General features: G+C 45.5%; 1 protein-coding gene across 2 annotated transcripts; it reads left to right on the top strand.

Annotated features, from left to right (window-relative positions):
* The first annotated feature begins 526 nt into the window (after positions 1-526).
* Positions 527-1,547, top strand: LOC129178722 (C-type isolectin Sp-CL4-like). 2 transcript variants are annotated; one of them, XM_054771213.1, is made up of 6 exons: positions 527-552; positions 614-702; positions 777-916; positions 992-1,123; positions 1,195-1,312; positions 1,387-1,547. In XM_054771213.1, exons 2-6 carry the CDS (start codon positions 633-635, stop codon positions 1,452-1,454), a joined length of 528 nt encoding a protein of 175 aa, XP_054627188.1. In that variant the 5' UTR covers positions 527-552; positions 614-632; the 3' UTR covers positions 1,455-1,547. The 2 variants fall into 2 exon arrangements, with proteins under 2 accessions (XP_054627188.1, XP_054627189.1); XM_054771214.1 differs by lacking the exon at positions 527-552 and having other exon boundaries at positions 561-702.
* Positions 1,548-14,178: the final 12,631 nt, after the last annotated feature.

Here is a 14,178-nt window from a genome sequence, read left to right as displayed (position 1 = left end):
AGGTAAATATTGCAATCGGCATTTCTGGTAAGTGTGCACTAACAGTAATGGATGTGGGACAGCACTACACTGTCAAAATTCACACCCTCAGCAACTAAGTGCGCAGTGAACACAGTATACTTATCAAAGCGTACTGACAAAAGTATTCCAACTGAGACAGCCAATGGCTGGTCAGTGATTGACTTCCTCGTGCTGAATCTTCTTCTGTCAGATTCACAAGGTTTTCACGTTGTTTTCACCTCGAAATGCAATCCGCAAAAACTATCCTAACCAATTTGATACTGAGTGTAGACATTCAGTGCTATTTACTGAGTGAATAAGCAATGCGATAGGACACACCAGATGGCCGCAGGTAGGATATGTTATTTTCCAAGCAGACAAATCAGACAGGTATTTGCCTGATCAAATTTACCACAGAAAAAAAGGTGCCGCCACGTTAATGTGACCAGTCTGCAAATGCTGGCCTGCAGGCGTCATTGAAGGTATTTAAGAGCCCAGATCTTGAGGTGAGGCTGAAGACGGTGGAGCCAGATTGAACAGGACACATCTCCGGTGAGTAGAAGAGAAACATGGCAGAGGTTGATCAGAAAAATGAGTGATGTGCTGTTCCCAGGTCAGACTCATCCTGAGCCATGCCTTCTGCTGTGACGACTGTCCTCCTGATGGGGGCGCTGATGGTCGCGTCTGCCATTGCTCAATCTTGTAAGAAGCAAAACGTCAGCGATACTGATTCTGACGAGCGGCAGACAAAGACTGACAGTGTTTGTGTGTCACAGACACCGATGAAGAGTTGACAACCATGTGTGCCAACAACGTGCCGGAACCATGTCGTTTAAGTATACCTGGCGCTTACCAACTGAATGACTACACCTGTGTCAAGATATCAACCACGGAAAAGGATTTTCAAGGCGCACTGGTGAAACATCAGCAAACACAATCAGCAGCCATTAACGCCTTCTAGTTGTAAACTTCTTCATTGTCCACCTATCAGGCGGAGTGTGGGAGTTGGCGCTTTCGCAGTTATTTGGTAGTACTGAAAAATGCCGAGGAGCAAAAGAAGCTGCTGTGTATGATGAAACAGGCGTCCCCGCAGCGAATCCACTACTGGTTGGGTGTTTTAAGAGTAAGTAAGCAGCCAATGACGATGATGGTGGTAAGCGGATGAAGAGATCACAATGGATGTCTTTGTTTCAGGATGGTAAAAAATACTACCGGATTGATGAAGGTAAAGAAGTGACCTATGCTGCATGGGCCGAAGGTCAGCCCAACAACGCTAACGGCCAAGAGGGCTGCGTGTGGATAAACAGTGACAGTAAGTTCAACTAAACATCTCGCTGGACGTCTGTCTCAGCCTGACACTGAATGTTGTCTCCTGTCCTTGTCCAGCCTGGGGCCTGTGGGATGACGTCCGCTGTACTGAAACAGCTGGTGTGGCGTGTCAGGTTAGAGTGTGATTGTTTGCATCTCCAAGAGTCAACAAGAGCGGCCGCTCAGTTTGTCTCCTCGTGAGCACAAACAGGCTTTTACAGTCATTGCAATAAACTTCAAGCATCAATTTGTTCCTGCTTCTGGTTTTATTTGTTTATCGTGCATCCACCTCAACTGGTGATCCGCCGATTATAAGATTCTGACACATACCGTCATCTGTTTTTTTTTTAAAATGTATTTTATCCGACAGCCAATAAGAGATCAATTTAAAACGGGGTTATTGTGGCTCTGATGCAGCCGAGCATCTCTGTCTGCTGTTCTCGGTCTCCAGCATCGTCCCACCCACAGCGCCATCTGATTACGCGACCATTCCATGCACGATGCTCACAGACACGCTGGAAAATGAGAAAAACGTTTACGGGTGCAGAAGCTCAGTAGAGCACAGTGGCAGGTGCTGGTCATTCAAGGAGGGGTGAAAAACGGAAGGAAAAACTTGGAAAATGCTCCGGTGAAGGTTTATACTTCAAGATCGCTGATTCAAGATCATTTCCCTGTCAATCAAAAATTGATTCCTCCTCCGACACATCATCCAATCGTCATGCAGAAGCTGAGCGTCCGGGCCAGCCCACTGCCCCATAAACCCCCCAGAGACGCTGAGTGTCCGATGGGCAGGACATAGCCCAGCATTTATCCAATGACCGTCCAGTTTCGCACAGTGGAACAATCCACTCTACGCTTCCCCAATGACGTCAGGAGACGCTCAGCGTCCGACTGTGTAAAAGCACCGTGGCGTTAATCATCAAAATTCGTCAGTGGTTGACAGACTCTGTCATGCTGAATCTTTCTCTCAGAGTCACAATTGCTTGTTTAGACTCATAGCTAGCTCTCTGGTTTTCATGTTGTTTTCACCTCTAAATGCAGTCTGCACAGGCAAAACCTATCCTAACCAATTTGATACTGAATGTAGACATTCAGTGCTGTTTACTGATTGAATAAGCAATGCATTAGGACACACCTGATGGCCGCAGGTGGACAAATCAGACAGTAGTTTGCCTGATCAAATTTATCAATGAAAAAAAAAGTTCCGCCATGTTAATGCGAGCAAAATGCAAATGCTGTCCTGTAAGCGTCTCGAAAGCTTGAGGTGAGGCTGAAGACGGTGGTGGCAGATTGAAAACAACACATCTCCGGTAAAGGCGGCAACCTGTAGCTATGGAAAGTACAGACATTCGGTGTATACGAGGAGTGCAACAATACATGGGTCTGTTTTGAACCATTCCATACACACTAGGAATCGAACAATACTGGAACCCATCTTGGGTTGTCAACTCCATCCATCCTTCCGTTTTCTATGCCGCTTATCCTTACCAGGGCCGCGGGGGCATGCTGGAGCCTATCCCAGCTGACTTCGGGCGGACTGGTCGCCAGCCAATGGCAGGGCACAGGGTTGCCAACTCCCTGAAAAGTAAACAAGGGACACCCAGGTGGCAGGGCTGGCAAAATCGACCTCTGTTATTGGTGTGATACAATTGTTTTTATTTTTTGATTTGAACTTCAAGGACCATTTCTGTTCATAAAAGTAAAAAATAATCAGATATACCACAGCATGTGACGTCGCAGAAGCGCTGTGAGAAATATTTGCAAATAGAGGAAGTGACGTAGGTCTCGCGCATGTGCAGAACCGATCGTGTTTCCGGTACTGATCATGTAGTGACAGTGTAGTTGGCGGCAAGTCGAGCTAGAGTGACAGCTAGTGACGCGCAGATCGATACCAAAATAATCATACCTCCGATACCAGGAAGCTCCGGGAAGATGGCGCCCTCCGTGGCAGACGTCTCTGTGACACTCTTCCGTGTTTTTCTATTTTTTGCTATTTTATTGTTCATTTTGGACATTCAACACACTCACGCAGTACATTACAACAGAGAGACACTTTTGAACATCGGCAGGGTTCACCATGAACTTTCATTTAGCCTCTCAGACTTTGCCTTTCTTCTGCGCCGGGAGAACGCAGCAGCCTGCGGGTCCGGTGAGCTGAATACCCGGCAAGCAAAGCATCCGAGGCGTAAACGAGGCAAGCGAGCCGGCCTGCATGCTAGGCTAAAAGCTAGAGCGACTAGGCCACCGCGACCAAGCCTGCTGCTCGCCAACGTCCGCTCCCTCGAAAACAAGATGGACGAACTACGAGCAAGGATTACAGCTCAACGTGAGATCAGGGAATGCTGTGTGCTCACCTTCACAGAAACCTGGCTGACGGAGGATATACCGGACTCGGCGATCCAGTTGGAATCATTTGCTGCTTACCGGGGAGATCGGACTTTAGCGTCTGGTAAACACAGAAGTGGCGGCGTCTGTGTTTACGTAAACAAACGGTGGTGCACAGACGTACAGACGATGGAAAAGCACTGCTCGCAGGACATTGAGCTGCTGATGGTGAAATGCAGACCTTTTTATTTGCCTCGTGAGTTTAGCGCTGTGTATTTAACTGCTGTTTACATCCCACCACGAGCTAACACTGCTAATGCACTAGGCCTCCTGCATGACATCATTGATAAACACGAGACCAAACACCCAGACGCTGTATTTATTATATCTGGCGATTTCAACCACTGTAACCTCAGGACTGTCCTCCCCAAATATTACCAGCATGTGAGCTTTCCCACAAGGGAAAATAACATCCTGGACCAAGTCTACTGCAACATGAAAGGTGCTTTGAAGGCTGTTCCAAGACCCCACTTTGGAAAGGCCGACCACATCTCCATATTCCTTTATCCAACATACAGACAACTTCTTAAAAAAGCTCCCCCTGTACGTACAGCAGTTAAAGTGTGGAATGAAGAAACTGATCAAGTACTTCAGGACTGCTTTGGCTGCACAAACTGGGATGTGTTTAAAACTGCAGCGGGGAGGGAAGATTGTACTGTTGATTTGGATGAATATGCATTTGCTGTTACTGGCTACATTAGCACATGCATAGAGACTGTTACCACCACCAAGTATTACAGAAAATACCCTAACCAAAAACAGTGGATGAACTGTGATGTAAGGGCTAAGCTACGTGCTCGTTCGACTGCATTTGTCATGGGCACCGCTGATGACTACAAAAAGGCCAGATATGACCTGAGGAGGTCCATACGAGAGGCCAAAAGACAGTACAGACAGAAGCTGGAGGGCTACTATTCCACCTCAGACCCCCGGCGCATGTGGGCGGGGCTCCAGGACATCACAGACTATCGACAGCAGAGTAGCGTAGCCACGTCCAGCCAAACCACACTTCCAGATGAGCTGAACGAGTTCTATGCCCGCTTTGACACCCAAACTCCTGATGAGCAGAGAGGGTGGCTGAACCTGGGGAGCACACAGGACTCACCTCTCATGGTGACATCAGCTGATGTGCGCAGGGTTCTGAACAAAACAAACCCACGAAAAGCAGCAGGCCCAGACAACATCTCAGGACGTGCACTTCGGGTTTGCTCATCAGAGCTAGCTGATGTGCTTGCTGACATATTTAACCTGTCGCTTGCACAAGCATCTGTACCGACCTGCTCTAAGTCCACCACCATAGTGCCCGTACCCAAGAAGAGCAACGTGACCTGCTTGAATGACTATCGCCCTATAGCACTCACTCCTATTGTTATGAAGTGCTTTGTAAGAATAGTCATGACCACTGTCATAGGTCATCATTTCATGACTGCTATTATGTCTGATTGTCATTGACAGCTTTGTCATTGTGGTTGTTGATATTGATTTGTCCTTTATCCTTGTTCGTCTTTATAGTTGTCACGGACATTTATTTGCTGATGTCGTTCGGTATGTTTCTGTTGTTCTGTCACAATTGTTGTTGTTGCTGCTGTTGTCCTTGTCTCTTGTCTCTCTTTTTTTTGTTTTTGTCCCCTCTCGCCCCCCCCCCCCCCACCCCCCCCCCCCTTTCCTTTTCTCTTCTTCTCTGTCCCCTCCTGCTCCGGTCCGGGCGCTCCAAATTTGCTTTATAACAAGCATCAAGGTCGAATAAATTTTGTATGACAGGGGAAGTGTATATCACACTTCTCTCTGGCAGAGTAAATCTGTTGAGCACTTGACGGCATTTAGGTATACAATTCTATCTGCTTTAAAGGCTGGACAGGACAGGGGGGAAAAAAAAAAAAAAAAAAAAAAAAAAAAAGAATAGTCATGACCCACATCAAAAAGAGCATCCCGGCGGCAACTGTGGACCCTCTACAGTTTGCATATCGCCAGAACCGGTCCACGGATGATGCAGTCAACACTGCCATCCACACAGCCCTTTCTCACCTACAGGGCCAGGACACATACGTCAGAATGCTATTTATAGACTATAGCTCTGCTTTTAATACAGTCAGCCCCCACAAACTCACAAATAAGCTCCTCACACTTGGCCTGTCTCCCTCCCTCTGTAACTGGGTGTTTAACTTTCTAACAGGCAGACCCCAGTCAGTCAGAGTCCACAATCGCACATCCAGCTCAAGAATGGTGAGCACTGGGACCCCACAGGGGTGTGTGCTGAGTCCACTCCTCTACACGCTCTTCACCTACGATTGCGTGGCCTCCCAGAACAACACCAGCATCATTACATTTTCTTTCTTTTCTGGGAGAATGAAGAGAATAAGAATTTCTTTGCATAGCAGAACTACCAGTTTTACTGTGCACATGATCGTAAAACTCTTGAATGTTGAATCTATTCTTTAGTTTGTAAACAACCTAAACAACGCCACAAAAATAGAAACATTCACATCCAGTGTGGGCGGCACGCTAGCCGCTACTAGTCGGGTATAGTTAGTATGATAAACCAGTGTTAACTTGCCTGTTACACACTCAGCATGATTCTGTCAGCGGTGCCGCCTCGCTCCATTGGCGGCAACAGATGTTTGGTTTTGTCGAGGTGCATCTGGAGCACAAAGCCTGGGTTTGTTGAGCCACGTTTGCTGCACACCCCCTGAGTGGAGATGTGCTTTGTAAATAACGTGCAATTTAAATGTTGGCAGTCACATAAAATACAAATAATAGTCTTAATAGTGCTGCAAGTACAGTAGGATCCACCTGTGCTAGCATAAGCCTGGACTCTCAATTGATACTTTTTATACAGGATAGATTTCTAGAACAAAAATACTGAAATGGTTATTTTGCTAATTGTGTTATTTTGAACAAAATATTGAACAATTCTTTTCCCATGTATTCGTTGTACTCTAAAACAGGCATCCAATTCAATGTAGCTTTGTGTCAAATAGTACAAAATGTTGTACTTTTGTACAACATAGTACTGTTGGGCTAAACAGGTCCGGTCACAAAAAGAGGCTCAACATTTGACACTCTCACTTTAAGTGCTCTCAGCGACTTTGCCATGAAACGGACAGTTTTGCACACTCCGTTCATGTTCATGTTCATGTTCATGTTCTGCCGGTTGCCGGAAGACGGTTAATTTACGTTCATCAATAAATATGTCATTAAAAAAATGCTTTTGTCAGACGGAGCAGCGGCACAACACAGTCATGCAGCCCACCACCACCGCTTCAGAAAATCCTCAGGGAAACCCTGCGTTAAATAAGTACGTTCACGGGACCTCCGGTGGAAATGAGCATGGAGCTATGCGGCACATAGTCATCTATCGTTTATTGCGTTTCATTTGTTTCGACCGCGGTAACAATGTTCATGAATGCAACATTTTCATAGAGAAGCTGTCCACGACCTTCTAAATAGCGTCTTTGCTAGGGATGCTGCGGGCAGGGTTTCATGCTGCCAATTCCGATACGATCATCCACGGCCAATACCCGTCACGTAAATGAACGGTCAGGTCTGGATTACAGTTCATACGTTGTTCCGGCACGTGCACGCGCATTTTGGGTGGCAGGTGCTCAAACCAGACAAAAGGGCACCCAACGCATACGTTCATAAAATGAATCAAATCAATGTCGCTGCAAATAATAATCTATAAAGTTGACATTTATTTTATGTTTGACACGCATCACACAAACAATCGGGAGACAAATGTTTTATGGACTGATGACTTTTTGAAGGTTTCCTTTGTACTTTTTGGCAAATCCCAGCCTGGTTTGTGTCTTCCGGTGCAGCCTTTGTACTTTTCTTCATGAAGTCTTCTACGCAGGTTGTTGCTGATGTTGCTTTTAGGGTCTTTCATGACAGCTCTCACAATGTTTCTGTCAACACCAGAGGTCTTCCTCGTCGCTCGTCTCTTCTTCCGTCCACCGGAAGACATTCCAAATGGCTGCAGTGCTATGATCGATCTTTGTGCGATGGTTGTGATTGAATTGGCTGATTGGTGGTTGCAGGGCAGGGCTAGTCAACATCCGGGAACTGGGTGCGTAATAGCTAACGTAGTACCAGGAGACCAATAACACGTTAGAACTACGATAACGATAGGTAACAATCATGCTCGTGACGAGAGCGCTCCTGTGTTTTGAAGGAGCTGTTGCCAAAAGGCTGGTCAAAGATCCTTTATATGACAGAAGTGTTCCGTCTTTAAGGACCTGCTGCAAAATCGCTCGTCAAAGATCCTCTATTTTAGAGTAGCGCTGTGTTGTTTTTAAGGACTCGCTGCAAAATTTGATAGTCAAAGATCCTCAATATGATCAAAGCACTGTTCTGTTTTTAAGGACCCGCTGCTAAATGGTGAGTCGGATCCTCTACGTTACAGGAGCGCTGTGTTGTTTTTAAGGACCTCCTGAAGAATCGCTAGTCAAAGATCCTCTATAGTGACAGTGGCACTCAGTTTTTAAGGACCTGCTGCAAACACGCCAGTCAAAGGGCGTCAAACACATCGCAGTTATGGTTGTCCTCGGAGGGCCACTTTTTATAATTCTATTTGAGAAAGTCGTTTTCATGAATAACTAATACAAAACAGTCATTTTAAATTGGATTTGACAAGAAAAACAATAAAAGGTTTTCTGTCAATATTGACGACAAACACATTTAGCAAGAAAGGTTGTCTTTTTGGTTTAAAAAATATATGATTTCGTTAGTAATATTAATTTAGCTTTTACTTGAATATATTATTTTATTATCGATTGTAAATGTTTATTAAATTATTGTAAGAATATGTTTTAAATATTACGATTTGTACTTATTTAAATAGATTTATTTTAAGTAAAAAGATATATAAAATGACAGCATACAGCATACATAGAAAAATATAAACATAACTTTACAAGAGTATAAAAGTAAAATCATGAAAAATAAAGCTTAAAAAGGTAAAGACAAAATGAATATTAGTACGAAAACGACAATATATATACCTGTATATATATAGAAATATTGTTTTACATAATATGCAAGTAAGTGTGCTTTTGACTTGCATTATTTCGAGGCTTTCATAAAATGCTTTGCATAAAGTGACATGGCGGCCGAACCCTGGAGTTTGACCCCTGCGCACTATGTGGCAAGAGGGCGCCGCCATTTCTAAGAACCTCCCACAAAAACGCAAGTCAAAGATCCTCCGTGTGACAAGAGCGCCCTGCTAGTTTTAGGCATCTGCTGCAAAAATGTTAGTCACTCCAAAGCTTTGACCTGATCTCATCCATGTGGAAGATTTGGCCCCCGCTGGCGCAGGATGGATGTTCTATTAGGCGAGAGACGATCCAGTTTTGGATCTCGGTTGAATGTGTGTTGAATGTGATACCAGTGTAAAGTTAGGGAGGTCACACCCTCCATACGCACCATCTCAAAGCAGTGGAAGCATCGCTTTTAGGAGGTCCCTCGCAGATCCCGTGGATGGCGTGAGGTCTGCCTGAAGGGTTTATTGCAAGGTTTATCCACTAGAGGGCAACATTAGCCTATGATGCTCTGACACGATCACGTGGGTCCATCAGGCGCTCAGATCAGTTCCACAGTGAACATTTGTGCTTTTATGAAGCCGCACGTGTGTCCTCATGTTTGCTGATGTGGTCTGCCTGTGGACATTGTCCACTTGCTGGCGTGAAGGTTGACATCACCTTGGAGGGAGGAAGAAGGAAAACGCCTTCACGTCATGGCGCACGGTGTGCGCTGTGGGTGAGGTCTCCTGGTGGGGGGGTTAACCGGGGGACGACACGATGACCTAAAACCACGCACACCTGTCCCTCCAGGACATTGGCTGCCGTTAAGTTTGTGGCTGCTGCGCTTCATTTGCACACTAAACTCACATGCAGAGCACATTTTCGGACATTGTCGGCAATGAAGCAGTCCCACCAGCATCTCGCCGCCCTTTTTCGCTGGTGTTCCCCCCAAAATCCAATGCAAGTTGCAGTGCAGGTTTTTTTTGGTGTTTGTTTGCGATGCACTTGTGTGAGAAAGTGCGCGAAAATGTGTAAAAAAACAGACTTTATTCAGCCGCGACAAAGCACGCTTGTATTTGACGCATCATGGGCGGTCGGCATCCAGCAGCTTTATCTAGCTCTGCATGCGCTTTAATATGTTGGCAGCACTACTCAGATGTTGGTGTGAAAGTCATGCATGTTCCACTCGCCGTACTGTTGTTTACAATGAACTCAGCAGCACTATTCATGCTGGCTGAGCAGTTTGCTCTTTACAACATTGGTTGTGTAGCTGCTGTGTTTTGCATTATAGCTGTGAACAGCTGTAGCTGTAGGCAACTTCCTGATGTAGTTGTTTTTTTTACACCACAAATGAACACCACAAGATGACAAGATGTGTGTGAGTTTCATGAGCGGTCAGCATCCAGCAGCTTTATCTACCTCTGCATGTGCTTTCAAATGTGGCTTCTCAGCTGTTGGTGCGAAAGTCGTGCGTGTTACACTTGCTCTGCTGTTGTTTACAATGAACTCACCAGCGCTGTTAATGCGGGCTGAGGAGTTTGCTCCTTATCGCTATTACAACATCGGTTGTGAGGCTGCTGTGCTGTGCAAAATACTTAACAGTTGTCGTTGTAGGCAACTTCCTGATGTAGTTTTTCAAATTAACTTCAGAAGACGGCAGAAGCTACATTTGAAGTATCATGAGCGGTCAGCATCGAGTAGCTCTATCTACCTCTGTGTGCGCTTTAAAACGTTGCTTCTCAGCTCTTGGGGGTGAAAGCCATGCGTGTTACACTTGCTGCACTGTTGTTTACAATGAACTCATCAAGCAGGCTGAGCAGTTTCCTCCTTCCCACTATTACAATATTGGTTGTGTGGCTACTGCATTGTGCAGTACACTTGTTGGGAATAACTGCGGCATTAAGGTTGGCAAGTCTTACTGAACGCTACAGCTTTGTTGAGTGGGTGTGTGGTCCATCTTTGGGCGGCTGAAAGTTCCAGAACGAGAGTGAAAGTGCAGACGAGAGCAAAGACGCCATCATGACCTTCACGCTGCGCTCCTTGCATGGAAACCTGACCTCCGACATGAGAAGGTGGCACACACCTCCACCTGCAAGGGTCCTATTTGGAAAGCCCTTTCCTCCTCTTGTTCCCGTCCCGGAGGACACCCTGCACTCCCCCCCGTTGGTCTGTGCCGTCTGCTCAACGATGGGACATCAGCAGGTCTGCAAAACGTGCCAAACACCAGGCAGGCCGCTTGAGACGCCCGTTCCCAAGTGGGAAGTGGGTTTTTATGAAGAAACGTTTAAGGATGGATGGTAAAACCACAAGTTGAAGATCCTCTGTGTGACAGGAAAGCTCTGCAGTTTTTAAGGACCTGCTGCAAAAACACAAACTAAATCCCCTTCAGGTGACAGGAGCGCCCTGCTGTTGTTAAGGATCGACTGCAAAAATGCTAGTCAAAGATCCTCCACACAGGAAGAGCTGTGCAGTCAGAAAGGACCTACTGCCCAAACGCTGGTCAAAGATCCTTTATATGACAGCGGTGCTCTGCTCTTCAATTTACCGTGGACGTTGACGTTGGGGTAGAAATCAACATCGGATCAAAGGTCAGTCAGCCCGCTGGAACGGATCACGGTCGAGTTCCGAGCGTCCGCCGCTGATCCGTCTGCTCGGTCACGGCACGGCCAGGATGCTAAGATGCTAACCTGCGCTGCCCCAACACGACTCATCTTGTACCGCCACAAATAGCCAAATAAGGCTTGTTTGCTAACGCTCGCGTGTCAGAGAGCTAAGCAGCTCATACATGACTTACGGTAGATCCCCGACCCCAGCTGCCAAAACAGGGAGGGATCAACCCGGTCCCCCCCAAAGGTCCAAGCAGCACTTCAGGGATTTGATGAGAGAACCGCCTCACGATACTGACCCCAATTTGGTTCTCTTTAGTCTGGCATTCTTTCATGGAGACGCGATAAGGCAGCGAGACCTCCGCCAGGGTCAAACAATCCCAGTCATGGAAAAATCACCCCCATGTGCACGACAAGGAAAGTAGCAACCGCCACCTCTCTGGCTCCATCTGCTGGAAATGCTGGGTCGCTGCCCCACTTGGCCCCATCGCCACCACATTGTTAGCTGAACGGGTCTTTTATGTACTGTAGTTTTATAGGAACGTTGTTTTTTACAGACATGCTAACAAACTAAACTAACTAGCTGTCAAATTAAGTTCATGTCGTTTTAGAGTTACGGAAGTTTTGGGTAGGCCTGCTAACTAACGGCAATCAGAATACTTTTTATTCCATTTTATGGCAGCATTTTTGCAAAAGTTATCTAACTAAGTAGCTAGCTAGCCAGGTAACTCACAACACAACTTTACGTTTTATACTTGCGCCTTTTGTACATGCCTGTTTTACTGCTGCAGTTGTTGCTTAATCCCGCTAACAAACAATAAAAAGACAACTTTCACGAAGTTTTAGCGCTGTAGTTGTGTAGTCCTGCTAACTAATGGTAACAAAAACAACTTTGTAAAAGGTTATTGCTGTAGTTTTTGCGTAGCGCTGCTAACTGGTGATGATAAATGCAACTTTTATGACGTCATTTAGCGTAATCCTGCTAAGTAACAATAAAAACACAACTTGAGTGAACTTTTATCACTGTATTTTTTGTGTAATCTTGCTCACAATAAAAACACCACTTTTATTATGTTTTTTTGCTATAGCTTTTGCGGTAAAAACACACCTTTGTAACATTTTATCGCTGCAGTTTTTGCATAATCGACCTAATAATACAAACACAACTTGTATGAAGTTCTATTACTGTAGTTTTTGCTTAATCTTGCTAATTTACAATAAAAACACAACTTTTATGAAGTTTTAGCATTGTATTTATTGCGTAATCTTGCTAACAGCAAAAACATGTTTATGAAGTTTTATTGAAGTTGTTTTTGTGTCGTCCCACGAACAATAAAAACACAACTTTTGCAGTTTTATTGCTGTAGTTTTTGCACAATTGCTGCATAGCTCTACTAACTTCCGATAACTTTGATGAAGTTTTGCATAATCTTGGTACCAAACCATGAAACCACAACTTTCATCCAGTTTTAGAGTTTTAGAGTCATTTTTGCGCAGTCCTGCTAACTAACGCTAAAACCACAACTTTTACGAAGTGTCTCTGCTGCAGCTTTGGTGTACTTGCGCTAATAAGTGTGACGATTTCCATCCTAACATGCATTTTATGTACTGTAGTGGCGTACTTAGATATTTTATTCTCATGACCTCTGCCAAGGAGGTTATGTTTTAGTTTGTTTCTTTGTGTTCCCAACAACTTGAAGAGTTCTGAATGGATTTGGATGAAATGCTCAGGAATTGTCGGATACGGGATATGGAAGACCTGCGTACATTTTGGGGCAGATCCGAATCACCGTCTGGATCCAGGATTCTTTTTTTCAAGAATTCTTTAACACTGAGATAGAACCGTTTTCGGCATTTGTGCACATAACGCCACAAAAAATGGTCAGAGCACTTGGTGAAAAATAAATACCAAACACGTTTCCAACAAGGTTGTACAAAAATTCAAAGATTGATCCAAGAAAATGGAATGATTGCGGATACTGTGATCCAGAATATGCCAAACAGCAGGGTGCCGTTGGAATGTTCATGATAGCAAGACAACAGATAGCAACAAACACCATTAGATATCGCCAAGACACGGTGGAATGTGGATTGGTTGGATCTTCAACAGCTCTGGCGCTAGACCCACAAGAAAACCACCATTACGGAAATGCTATTTTTGTGAATCACCACTGAACTAATATTGATATCATTACGACTCCCGTTGCTAATGGGGTGTTTTCACGGTCAGGGAATCTAAATTTGTGGATAAAATAAACGCACAACTAATATTTATGCTGTAAATCCCAATACGGGCACAGGTCTGCGCCCTCCGAGGGCTTTCCCAATATGAGCGATGTATTGTTGTGTCATCCCGCTAACTAACCCAGCAACGTTTGTGGCTTGATAGTCGTCATGCTCTTGCGTAATCATCGCCACTAGCCAACTAAATGCCCCCCAGTGAACTTTTGCAAGGTTATGTGTAACCCTGCTACCTAGCGAGGCGCGGCCCAGTGGGAACGATGTACACCCGCTGCTGGCGTAGAAGGACGATGCCCTCATTACAAGACGTACAGGACGTTGTTTGGACGTGCGTTCTCATCGAGTGTTTCCTCAAAAGCTCCATGCTATTGTGAGTTTGAGGAAGACTTCTTTGGTTTGTGGGGGCCCCTGCGCGCCCCTGCGTGTCCCATGAATGACAGCACTGCGCCTGTGTGCGAAGCGGAGGCCGCGCTAATCCCCTGTGCTCTCCTGCCAGTAGCACACCAGCAGGCTAATGAAAGTCAAGCTGCGCTAACCGCACGGCTCGGGATCTCTTTGATAAATAAAGCCGCCGGGAGCCAGTTAAGTCCTTAATGGCCCCCTACGGACCCTGACGGCCT

The sequence above is a fragment of the Dunckerocampus dactyliophorus genome, chromosome 3 (genome assembly GCF_027744805.1).
Source record: "Dunckerocampus dactyliophorus isolate RoL2022-P2 chromosome 3, RoL_Ddac_1.1, whole genome shotgun sequence".
In the NCBI taxonomy this organism is placed as follows: domain Eukaryota; kingdom Metazoa; phylum Chordata; class Actinopteri; order Syngnathiformes; family Syngnathidae; genus Dunckerocampus; species Dunckerocampus dactyliophorus.
This window is presented reverse-complemented; position numbering and strand designations above follow the sequence as displayed.